Below are 11,890 nucleotides of genomic sequence, written 5' to 3'. Positions count from 1 at the left end.
CGTTCGAAAAAATTGCTAACCGATGCTGGCAGTAATGTGCTCATTTATCTGACTGGTCATGGGGGCGATGGTTTCCTTAAATTTCAAGATTCCGAAGAGATTACAAGTCAAGAGTTGGCTGATGCTGTCGAGCAGATGTGGGAGAAGAAGCGGTGGGTAGAGAGATGGTCATTTTAGAGTGCCGCAATCTTTTCGCATTAATAAATACTTCTGCTCTTCCTTATTTCAGTTACAATGAGCTATTTTTCATGGTAGATACCTGCCAGGCGGCTTCTTTGTATGAAAAGTTTACCTCACCTAATGTGCTGGCAGTGGCAAGCAGTTTGGTGGGCGAAGATTCGTTGTCGGTGAGTTGCGAAACACAAAAAAATAAAATTTTTATAAAATTTCACCATATCGACTGCAATTTAGCAAAGAGATGTTCTATTTTTCAACATTTTTCCTGCAAGCAATGCGTTTTCAATATCTCATTACTTTCCAGCACCATGTTGACCAGTCGATTGGCGTATATATGATTGATCGTTATACGTACTATGCTCTAGAGTTTTTAGAAAGAGTTCAACCTAACAGCAAAAAGACAATGGGCGAATTTGTAAGTCCTTAAGTGATAAAAATTTGAAAAAGCATAATTTTTATAATACACTTCTTTTACCATTCAGCTACAAGTTTGTCCCAAACGCGTCTGCATTTCCACCGTTGGCGTGCGTAAAGATCTCTATAGGCGTGATCCAAATAAAGTGCCGATAACAGATTTCTTTGGTTCCATACGTCCCACACAAATCTCCACAGGGCGTGTTAATATTACGCTAGCCGAAGAAGAGTGAGTTTTAAGTTTACACTAATTTAAAAAAATATATATTTTCAACTTTTACCTCCTACAGAGATTTTATTAACGCCGCCATTGCCGCTGAAGAAGAGGCAGCTCAACGTAGCACCTTCAAAGTGGAATTCCCGTCCCAATTTCCTACAGAATTATTTAAATAGAATACAAAACATCTATTAGACTGAAGAGTATTACATAAATATCAGAAACATATTTTATGCGCTGGTCAAAGCTTTATAGATGAATGCGGGAGTATTTCTGATATGAAAAATGTACGCCTGTTTATAAATATGTCAGCGTAAATTATAATTCATAACGAACTACTGTCTTTTATGATACTGATTAATATTTGCATTTATAGAGATTTCAAATATGTTTCAAGAATTCCATTAAATCTAAATTATCGTGTAAATCTACGGAAAATAGTTCAACAGTTGCAGTTTTCAAAAAGCAGCCACATAGTTTTGCAAACCTCAATGGTGTAAAAGAGTTAATAAGGTAACATTTTTATTTTAAATCATCTTATAGGAAAATACTATGTTATTTCGATAGAGGAGCTCATACTTCTAGCCTAGTTGATTTACTTATGTATATATACCTAATAGCAGAACAGATAAACAAAGTACTTTAAAGAATATTGCCAGAATGCTGCATGCACACAGTGGTCGGAGAGCCCATGTTTTACGGGAAAAAGGTTTATTTGAAAATTGTGATAAATTAGGCGAAATATTCTGAAAAGTCCAACTGAAGACTGATTATATGTTATATGGTCTAACCGTTATGTGTCGAGAGGTTTCTTAAAAATTTTTTATGGAAACTTTTAATTATAACAGTAGTTGCCAGTTTGGTATTACATACTTCTTACACATGGAAAATATTTTCGTATGGAATATTACGCAAGTAATAAAAATTCGTAGTTAAACTTTCTATAACTTAATAACCCCGCTTATTTTTCAATTTTTTTTTTTTTCAACAAGCTAGAACTAATGAGTAGGACCGCGCAGATAGACGATTCGACATTCTGCACAATGAACGACGACGCACCCACCAGGATTATGGGTAACTGCAGTAGCTCGCCAGACATCACAATAGTCAGCGCTGGTCTGATAAACAGCATAACGTGGCGACCTATGCTGACTCTAGCATCAGACCATCTACCCATAGTCATCTCGATAGATAAACCAACCGACTTTGCCTCCGCCAAACAACGGACCTATATCAACTTTTCTAAAGCTGATTGGAAAGGTTACGCGGAGTTTACCGAAAACACCTTCGCAGCGCTCCCCACACCAACCGACGTCCATCTCGGTGAACGTAAGTTCCGCAGGGCTATCACTGCTGCTGCAGCTCGCTTCATACCGGCAGGATGTATATCGGACCCACGTCCAAACTTCCCTGACGAAGCGGCTGTTCTAGCCGATGAGCGTGATAGCCTTCGTCAGGCCGATCCCGGAGATCCCCGTATCAGGGATCTCAACGCGGAGATTCGACAACTTGTAAACGTACATAAGCGGAAGAAGTGGGAGGAGCATTTGAAGACTTGTAATTTCACCTCTGGTGTGAGCAAGCTTTGGTCAACCGTGAGGTCATTGTCTAATCCGACGAAGCACGACGACAGAGTCGAAATTTCCTTCGGCGACCATGCCTCGTCGGACCCGGAGCGATGCGCGAGCTATTTTAGCCGGCAGTTCATACTGCGTCCTCCGGTGGACAAAGCCAAGCGTCGAGTGATCAGAAGGCTGCACAAACTGCCAACAACTTGTGCCCCCCTTGCTTTCACTTGCGGTGAAGTTCAGGTGGCCATCGGGAAGGCGAAAGCCTCCAAAGCCATGGGTCCCGACGGAATATGCATGCTGATGCTGAAAAATTTGGGTCCTGCGGGGGTAGCGTACCTAACGGAGGTCCTCAACTTGTCAATGGCCACCCTCATCATCCCAGACATCTGGAAGGTGGGGAGAGTGGTCCCACTGCTCAAACCCGGGAAACCTGCCAACAAAGGAGATTCGTATCGTCCGTTCCCCGGTAGCGAAGACACTCGAGGCCTTGCTACTCCCGTACTTCACAAACCACCTGACCCCAGCGAAGCATCAGCATGGCTTCCGTAAAGTTCACAGTACAACAACAGCACTTAACGCCATAAACACTCAGATAACTCGTGGCCTTAACCGTAACCGTCCCTGTGAGAGAACGATTCTAGTAGCGTTGGACTTGTCAAAGGCGTTTGACACCGTCTGCCATTCCACGCTGCTAGAAGATATAGAGGCCTCCTCTCTCCCACAGAGGCTCAAACGGTGGTCGGCAAATTATCTGAGTGGTCGACATTCGTCGGTAATGTTTAGAGACAAAACGAGTAAGCAGCGAAAAATAAAACAGGGGGTTCCTCAGGGTGGTGTCCTTTCCCCGCTACTGTTTAACTTTTACATTTCAAAGCTCCCTCAACCACCAGAGGGAGTCTCGATTGTCTCTTATGCCGACGATTGCTCGATCATGGCGACTGGGAATGGAATTGATGACCTGTGTTCGAAAGTAAACGGCTATCTCTCCGAACTTTCTCGCTTCTTCACTGCAAAGTGTCTAGCCCTCTCCCCTACGAAATCCTCCGCGACCCTGTTCACAACCTGGACGAAGGAGGTCAGGCTACCGCTGGGGATTCACGTCGATGACACACCAATTCCGACGGTGAATAACCCCAAAATACTCGGAGTAACATTCGACAGCCTGCTCTCCTTCTCTGCGCACTCAACCGCTATTGTCAATAAAGTACAGAGCCGCAACAAGGTCCTCAAGTCGCTAGCCGGCAGTACTTGGGGCAAAGACAAAGAAACGTTGCTGGCAACATACAAGGCAATAGGCCGGCCGGTTTGGAACTACGCAGAGCCAGTGTGGTCGCCAGGGACTAGTAGGACGCAGTGGACGAAGCTACAGACTGTACAGAACACCGCACTCAGGACAGCGACGGGATGCCTCTTGATGTCGCCTGAACACCACCTGCACGGCGAGGCGCAAATGCTCCCTGTAAAGGAGCATAACATAATGCTCTGCAAGCAGTTCCTGATCGGGAGCCACAGAAGTGGCCACCCAAGCAGACAGCTGCTTGCAGAGGAGCCCTCGCCTAGGCACGTCAGGAGGCATCTATATGAACTGACGGACGAAGTCCAGAGGTTCATTAAGCAACCTCTGGACCCGACAGCTTACAGACAGGCCCTGAACGGCATTCACAGGGACTCAGTCTCGAGTTATGTAGACTCTAGACCTGTGAATGCCGTTCTAGGCATACCACCCCCGGACATAGACTAGACGGAGCTTCATCTGCCTCGGGAGACACGCACAACACTCGCCCAACTTCGCTCCGGCTACTGCAGCAGGCTGAACTCCTACTTGAGTAGGTTGAATGAGGATGTGCCGAATGAGTGTCCGGCATGCGGAGAGACCCCACATGACTCGAAACATCTCTCCGCATGCCCGAAAAACCCGACAACCCTAACGGCCTTGTCCCTGTGGACAAACCCCACAGAAGCTGCACGCTTCCTAGGGTTGCCGTTAGTGGAACTTGACGACAACGACTGAGATACCAACCGATCTGGGCGGGGTTGTTGTAGCCGCTACAACAGCAACAACAACCGCGCAAAACCGTCACTCCTTTACCGAAATGTAATACAATGGGTTCTTAAATTTTCTACTAAAAAAAGCCCCGCTTATACTGGCACCAAAAAGAGTGGTAGCCATTTTTATTTCACTAATTTATTATTTCCGAATAAAGTGCATTAAAAGATTAATATAATTTATAACAAAACAAATTTGAAGTCAAATATCGAAAATTGGAAACAGCGAATTCAATATGAGTCCAAGAATTAAAAACAAATTGCTAAATTTTCATGAATTTTGGTATTTAGAGGTTGTTTTTATTGTTTTGTTGTAGCGGCATTACTAAGCCCTGCTTATATCGTTGTCGTCAAGCTCAACTCACGGTAGGCTCTAGAAATGGGCTGTTCCTTCGGGGGCGGACCAATGGGAGAGGGGTGTAAGTAGAGTAGGATTGAGCTACCCGCACAACGCCAACCATCTCTTCACATATTCGGGTTGAGTCTGGACAGGTATTTAGAGGTTCTTAAGTTCGTTCATTACAAACTTTAAACGAGGTTTTGAAAATTCAAAATGGAAAATCCATTGTGTCCTCATTATGGCAGTTTTCTCATTTTTAAATAAAGTTATTGAGGTTTGATCAATGGAAATAGCGAATTTCATATAACATTAAAGAAAATTAATATGTGTGTATGTATGTTTGTATTTACATTTTTTTTTTCGGTTGAGCATATAGCAGAGAGCACAAACTATTTTTCCCATTTACGTACGACGCCTGTGAACCACCCTGTATAATTATATATAGGTGCAATCCCGTATTCCTCGGACTCGGACTAGTAAAACTGTCAAAAAATAAAAATTCGCTCAGAGCGAGAGAGTAACATTGAAAAGTACGGGATCGCTTTCTAGTAAAAAATGGTAACTTCTGTCAACTTCAACATAACCTCCAAATTTTGGGTGTAAAATTTTGCTTATTTTGTATGTAAACACACTCAGGTCACACATGTAAATAACCAAATATATTTTCAAATTCATTAGAATCCACTTAAACAAGTAATTAAATACTTTTCAACATGAATTAGCAGAGTGCACTTTTCTTTTGTTTACAATTTGGCTGCCAAACACACTACAGCTGATCGTTTGACACATTTACCAGAATTTACCAGCAAAAAATTCTCGGACTAAAACTGGTAACTTCTGACAGAGAGAGAACCGTATTTACTATCTTTTTTGTCCTCTCAATAGTCAGAGAACCGAGTACGGGATCGATTTCCAGTAAAATCTGACTGATTCTGACTATTTCTGACTAGTCCGGACTCGTACGGGATCGCAACTTATACTAAATTAATTTTAAATATGTTCCCGTCGTTGAAATTAATCATTTAATTTGATAAGCAAAAAAATCGTGTCACCCAACTGCAAGAAAGCAACTAAAAAGGGCGATATTTAAGAATTTTTTTTTACTTTTAAAGAAAATGACAGTTGTCAACTAAAAAAGCTTGAAAAGGATCTGGACCTATATATTACCCTAAAGACCAGTGAATCTTAAAGCCTCGAAGGTTTCATTTTTGGAAAAATGTAGTAGAGAAATTGGAAGCTGTCAAAATTTGAGTTTAAAATTATATCCGTGGTTAGCATGGCAAAGCTTAATAAGTGGCATTTTAAAAAGGCTTAAACTTTTAAAGAAACTGACAGTCCAATTGACAACTGTCACCTGTCAAACTTTTAATTCGGCATAAAATTTGTGACTACCGTGTCTTACACAATAATCAGTGGCATTTGAAAAAGATTTTTTAATTTTTAATAAATGTACAGTTCGTTTGGCAGCTGTCAATGTCAAAATTTTAATTTGACATACAATTCGTGACTAGCGCGCCCAAAAGCCTAATCAGTGGAATTTTCAAAAGTATTTTACTTTTTTAAAGAAATTTGAAAATTGATTTGACAGCTGCCAACTGTGGAACTAAGATCGTAAACTTTTATTAATATCGCAATAGTCCTTTTGAATTTTTCGCATAAAACGTGGTTTCTCCGACCAATGCGCGGCGAGCGATTTGAGGACTTTGTTGCGGCTCTGCAGTTTATAGGCAATTGCGGTTGTGTACGCCGGTAAAGAGAGTAGGCTGCCGATGGTTACTCCGAGGCCTTTTGGGTTATTCACAGTTAGAATTGGTATACCGCCGACGCACAGTGTTTCGACTATATGGAGGCAGATGGAAATAATAGTACACCTGCACCGATTTCACTGAAACTTGACATGTGCTCTAGTTTTACTTAGAAATAGAGAATTATGAAATTTTGTAAAGATGGAATAATTGCCACGCCCTCTACTCTTATGGGCGGAAACATTAAATCTTATCCGATTTCAATGAAATTTAGATTGTAGTCTTTATTTTATTAGAAAAACCTAAATATAAAATATGGGGAAGATTGGATTACTATAACGTTCAAAATACACAAAAAATGTGGGCCCAGTCATTAAATGTGATGGAATTTTGGGTAATTTTTGTTTCCTGCTTTCCACTCTCAGAAAACAAAGGTTATACAATAAAATGACTTAGGTGTCAATACTCGCTTTTTCCCAATATCTGGTGGGATTTTTTCATTGTTTGAAAAATTCTTTTCGCTAAATTATGCAAAAAGAAGCTGAAAATCAAAAAAATTAAGAAAATCAAAAATTACATATATTTGCAAAGTCGCGCGCAAAGATCAAATTATATATTCGAAAACTACCTTGATCATAGGAGGGTCGTAAACGCTGTAGTGGGAGCAGGGCTCGGAAGGGCATAGTTCACCAATCCGGGAAGCTCCGAAAATTCCCTCTGATTTTTGAGGAAGTTTCGAAATGTAGAAATTGAGCAGAAGCGGGAAGACAGTACCAGCCTGTGGTAGTCCCTGTTTAATTTTCCTTCACTTTGATGTTTTATATCTGAAGATAACTGACGTCATCGCTGACTTCCGGTTGATACCCTGTGGAAGAGGGGAGACGTTTATACCATTTGATTGCGTGGAATGACAGACTGTGTAAAAAGCATTAGACAGATTCAACGTTACTAGGACTGTTCTCTCATAGGGGCGGTAACGATTTAGGCCACAAATTATCTGGATGTTTATGGCGTTCAGTGTTGTGGTGGCTCGCACGTGAAGTACAGGAGTAGCAAGGCTTCAACTGTCTGCTCTACCCGGGAAAGATGTGTTATCGGGTTATAGCCCTTTGTTGGCAGGTTAACCGACTTCAGTAGTGGAACTACATAGTGTTCTCCAACTTCCACAAGTCGGGTTATCGCATTGGCATATTCCGTCTGAAGTGCACTTTTTCCACTTATGCTTATTAGCCAGTTGTAGAATGTAATCATAAAATCCCTGATACGGGGATCTCCGCAGTCGATCTGGCGAAGGTGGTTACGCTCGTTCGCTGGGAAATTACGCCGGGTTTCTGCTTACTGTCGAGCAGGGATGAAGCGAGGAGCTAATTCAGTTGTCTTGGTGCGGGAAGAGCGGCGAAGGTGCTCTTGGTAATTTACACGAAGTCGTCCCAATCAGCTTTGTGTTGAAGTGGATGTAGGTGCGGTGTTCCGCGGAAGAAAAGCATTTCGAGCTAACATCGCCTGACTGGAAAGCAATACCCTGACATTCTAGGCTCGTGTACCTGCGGTCGACGTTGGCTTCGATGACAGGATACTGCACGGTACGAGGAACGATGGAACGATGAGCTACCACTATTAACTGTGTAGTTTCCTGGATCGCAGGCATGTCGACCCATTGAGACGGTTATTTCCTCGATCAGTTCCTTGTTGTTGCCTACCGGATGCTTGTTGTGCTTGCCGCGTTTGATGTTTCTGCGTACTTGGGGTGGTTGACGGTGTCGTGGTTGACCACTTGGCCACTAAAGTTTTAGCTCAGGTGAGCTCTGTGAAGCAGTGGGTGCTGGAAGGCATAGGCGTATTGCGCAGATTGTGAGTCGCCACGAATGCTGTGATTGTCGGTTATCGTGGCAACATGAGACGACAAATATTTCGTAAGCTTAGGCCACAGCAAAATTATGTAGGTTTTTTCTCTGAGATTAGAATCGAGAACAGCGTTAGATTGCCGAAACAAAAGTCCTTGGTCGGCAATACCCGAGTCATTCCGATGCCTAGGACTGGCTGTGGTGTAAATAGCCGTCCTGTCAGTTGCTTTCAGGCTTAGGGTGTTAGGGTCGTAATTGGAAAGGAGGAACTTACAAGGGCCACTTAAGACCCAACATTCTCTCCTGCACGCCATTCGCACTTGTTGTTACTAGTCAGCGTCCAATTGCGAGTGAATGAAAGAATAAGTGGCGCGCCTTTACATGCTGAGTAAAATTCAAAGTAGCAAAGTACGAGTATCAATTCGAAAAAAAAGAATTTACAAATAGGGTATTTTAGCACGATGATATGTGTGTATTTATATGTATATAACTACAGACGTACATAAATTGCCACCAATTATATTTCAGCTTCTTGACTTGCCCGTCTGGAACATTAAGCCATCGACCACACCCCATTAAAAATTCTTTGTTTTTTATATTTAAAGCTTAACTTTATTTTATAATCCTTATTGGTGCGGAGAATGTGTAATGACAAAAATTCCATAAATGAATGAAGTGCAAGAAAATAAAAATTCAACAATTTAAAAATGCATAAAATATAAACTAATAAATTATGAACAAAAGTATTAAATGAACGACATAATAAACAATAAGTAAAAAAAAAACAAAAACAAACAAAAAGTTAAATATGAGTGCTAAAGTAATAAATAGTGCAGATGGTTAAAAATAAAAAAAAAAAACGAAAAACCAAAACCAACTTATGTTACTAAAATGATTGCCGGTGACGGTGACGCTGTTAAATGCCGTCGCGGAAGTCCCCAGCGAATAATGGCAGGGATATGCTGGTTTGCTAGCCGGCTGCGCCAAGCTAGACATCTTAGTTACAGCTAGCAGCCGGCCAAAAACATTGTACTTTAAGATGAGCTTAATGGGCTTAAATGGTTTAAATATTGGTTTGCGAGTATGCGAGTATGGGCGTGCGTGCGCATGCGCAATGATATGGTATGTGCGTGTTGGTGCCGTATAAGGCAAGGCGTGTTTGTGACCTGACTCACACACCTCGACAACGGCAATGAGGAAGCAAATGACTACGAGATGGCACTAGGTGATTGCTGATGATTAAAATGACTCCGCTGTATTGCTGTTGATGATGGTGGCGATGGCGATGGTGATGACGGTGTCTCGCTGTCGAATGATAGTGATTTTTTTATTGGCTATAATGGCTTTAATGCTAGTTGATGTTCGTAGTGAAGCTGCTTGTGGTTTCCATTGGGTATTTCTGTTAAGTGATTTCTCTCCTGCTTTTCCCTTTCTATCTTCCGCTTCTCTTGTATTCACTTCACTTAAAAGCTACGCGTACAGTCGTAGGCACGCTCACAGCAGTCGGGATAGGCGCGCTTGGCGTTGACGAAGTCACGTTGCTTGCAGCCTTTAGGTGGCGCCACAGCAGGACAACTGTTGGCATGAAATGGAATATTTTCGGAATTTAATGATGGTATTTTGACTTAAGTAGAATATATTTATTGCTCTTCCATAAAATGATACTCACGTTGTGAACTCAACATTTCCATCGCCCAGACACTTGATGCTGGCACAGGGATTAGTGGGTGCCTTAGCGGTTTGGCCAGAAGACAAAATCAAGTCCTCACTGATATAGCATTTGCCAGGGTAAGCTGGAAAGGCGAAATAAAGGAGAATATAAAATTCATTGCTACATTTTTGTAAAATTATGGGGTTTTTCAGAACGAACAGTTTTTTTTTTTTATATAAAAACTTGGCTTAAGAAAATATCAAAAAATCGAGAGTTGCAAACTCAAAAAATGGGCTTAATAATTTAATAATATTTTTCATTGCAGGTTATTTTAATTTTCTTTTTTTTTCAAAATTTTAGTATTTTTTCACTTAACAAATTTTTATTTCGAATTATAAATAAAACAACTTTTGTTGTTTTTCCTTTGAGCATGCGTGCTTAGTAAAAATGTCTTTTTTTATATTTTCTTTTTTACAAATTAAAAAAGTGTTTGTTTGCCCTTCGTTTTTTGGGTTTTATCTCCGAATTTAAATATTTTTTATTACTTTTTCCAGAAACTTAAATTTTATATTCAACAACAAAAAAATCATTTCTATTAAATTTGAAATATTTTTATTTTAGTATGCAATATTTTTTGTTGTCAACGTTTACAATTTAAAAACCCTACATATAAAACTTTTTTACAGAAAAAAGTTTTAATTAAAAAAATCTTAATTTGGCAGATTTCACATACGAAAGTTTCGTCGCAAAAAATCAATACAACTAAACAAAAAATACTCATTTTATATTTTTTAATTATTTGGAAAATCAAAATTAATTCCAAATTTTCAAATATTTTTTCCAAACAAAAAACGGTTCTAAACATTTTGTAATTAAATCGCAATAAATTTTTTATTAAAGTATGGTTATAATGATTTAAAAATCAAATTAAAAATTTCGAAATATTTTTTTAAATAAAATTGTTTTTAGATTTAGTTATAAGCGAAAACCATAAATTAAAAAAAAAACAATAATTTATATTATCTAATAGATATATGTCTGTATCTACATATGTACGTACATACATATGTATATACCTTTTTATTAAATCCCTTCTGCCCACTTCACTTCACTCACCTGAGTTTTTGTATTGGGCGCGTGCCACCGCCGCTTCACTCACAAAGCACATACTGGCGAAAACAATAGCGAAAACAGCAACAACGCACACGTAGAACTTCATTTTCGGTTACTTTTGTTTTTAACGAACTTAAGAAAAGTTTAAAATTCTTATTTAATTGTTTAGCTTTCAAAGCGACTGCGAGCGCACAACGAGAAGTGTTCGACTGATGCTGAATCCAGCTGCGTTCAGCACTTTTTATACAAAGCCACAGTACACATCGGAAGCGCCGGCAATCATCCGGTTGTTCTTAAACTTCATTCTTGTTGTTGTTGCTGTTCTGATTCTTCCAGCAATCTTCCCAACCCTCCATACTCCACCCCCGCTACACTGTCGAGCTAGTAAATTTGCTTAGTCTCAATCTTTACTGATTGAATTTTACGCTGTCGAGTTAATCATCTTCGATGTTATTCGGCTGTAAGCTTCGATGCGCGCATTTAATTTACTCTCTGCTTTCTTTTTTTTACGGTATTTTGAATATTTTCGATGAAACGATTGACGACGCTTTGGATGCTGTTGACTTTTCGTTGATTGTTTTTGCCGGCAATCGGTCATTGACAATGAATTCACTTTCGTTTGTGGCTTGGTGGGACAGGGAGAAAGGGGCGGAGAAAGCAAATGTTCTTGCAAATGATTTTTTGGTGAAATCTAGCTTATCGCAAGCTTTTTTTTCGTTTTTATTCTATGCCCCAAATTTGCTATTTGTTAAATATGTGAACTTGAAGGTCA

The 11,890-nt window shown here is 40.2% G+C and overlaps 2 protein-coding genes across 5 annotated transcripts in view; one reads left to right on the top strand and one right to left on the bottom strand.

Annotated features, from left to right (window-relative positions):
• Positions 1 to 1,312, top strand: part of LOC118748841 (putative GPI-anchor transamidase) — a 2,051-nt gene extending 739 nt beyond the window's left edge. The window contains exons 3-8 of one of the 4 annotated variants that reach the window (XR_004994102.1): positions 12 to 152; positions 230 to 347; positions 482 to 592; positions 660 to 820; positions 882 to 1,095; positions 1,185 to 1,312. Coding sequence is in view for 3 of the 4 variants with exons in the window: in XM_036483541.1 (XP_036339434.1) it covers positions 1 to 152; positions 230 to 347; positions 482 to 592; positions 660 to 820; positions 882 to 984 (645 nt within the window). In the remaining variant the exon portion in view is untranslated. Of the gene's footprint in view, positions 153 to 229; positions 348 to 481; positions 593 to 659; positions 821 to 881 lie in introns of all 4 variants that reach the window. The other 3 variants (XM_036483541.1, XM_036483540.1, XM_036483542.1) reach the window with 3 other exon arrangements.
• Positions 1,313 to 8,837: 7,525 nt separating this feature from the next.
• LOC118748839 lies at positions 8,838 to 11,360 on the bottom strand. Its single transcript, XM_036483539.1, has 3 exons — positions 11,122 to 11,360; positions 10,024 to 10,147; positions 8,838 to 9,929 (listed from the first exon to the last, which is right to left on the bottom strand). Exons 1-3 carry the CDS (start codon positions 11,222 to 11,224, stop codon positions 9,818 to 9,820), a joined length of 339 nt encoding a protein of 112 aa, XP_036339432.1. The 5' UTR covers positions 11,225 to 11,360; the 3' UTR covers positions 8,838 to 9,817.
• Positions 11,361 to 11,890: the final 530 nt, after the last annotated feature.

Source organism: Rhagoletis pomonella, unplaced genomic scaffold, assembly GCF_013731165.1.
Source record: "Rhagoletis pomonella isolate Grant_MI unplaced genomic scaffold, Rhpom_1.0 Rhpom_scaffold_00013, whole genome shotgun sequence".
NCBI lineage: Eukaryota > Metazoa > Arthropoda > Insecta > Diptera > Tephritidae > Rhagoletis > Rhagoletis pomonella.
The sequence above is the reverse complement of the archived record's forward strand: the minus strand, read 5'-3'. Positions and strand labels throughout refer to the sequence as shown.

Bases quoted from the DNA above. Each gene is read 5' to 3' on its own strand.
- LOC118748839 (XM_036483539.1), bottom strand. From the start codon at position 11,224: ATGAAGTTCTACGTGTGCGTTGTTGCTGTTTTCGCTATTGTTTTCGCC. The intron at 10,148-11,121 runs GTGAGTGAAGTG...TCGCCTTTCCAG, and splicing joins CGCCCAATACAAAAACTCAG to CTTACCCTGGCAAATGCTAT. The intron at 9,930-10,023 runs GTGAGTATCATT...TCATGCCAACAG, and splicing joins GGAAATGTTGAGTTCACAAC to TTGTCCTGCTGTGGCGCCAC.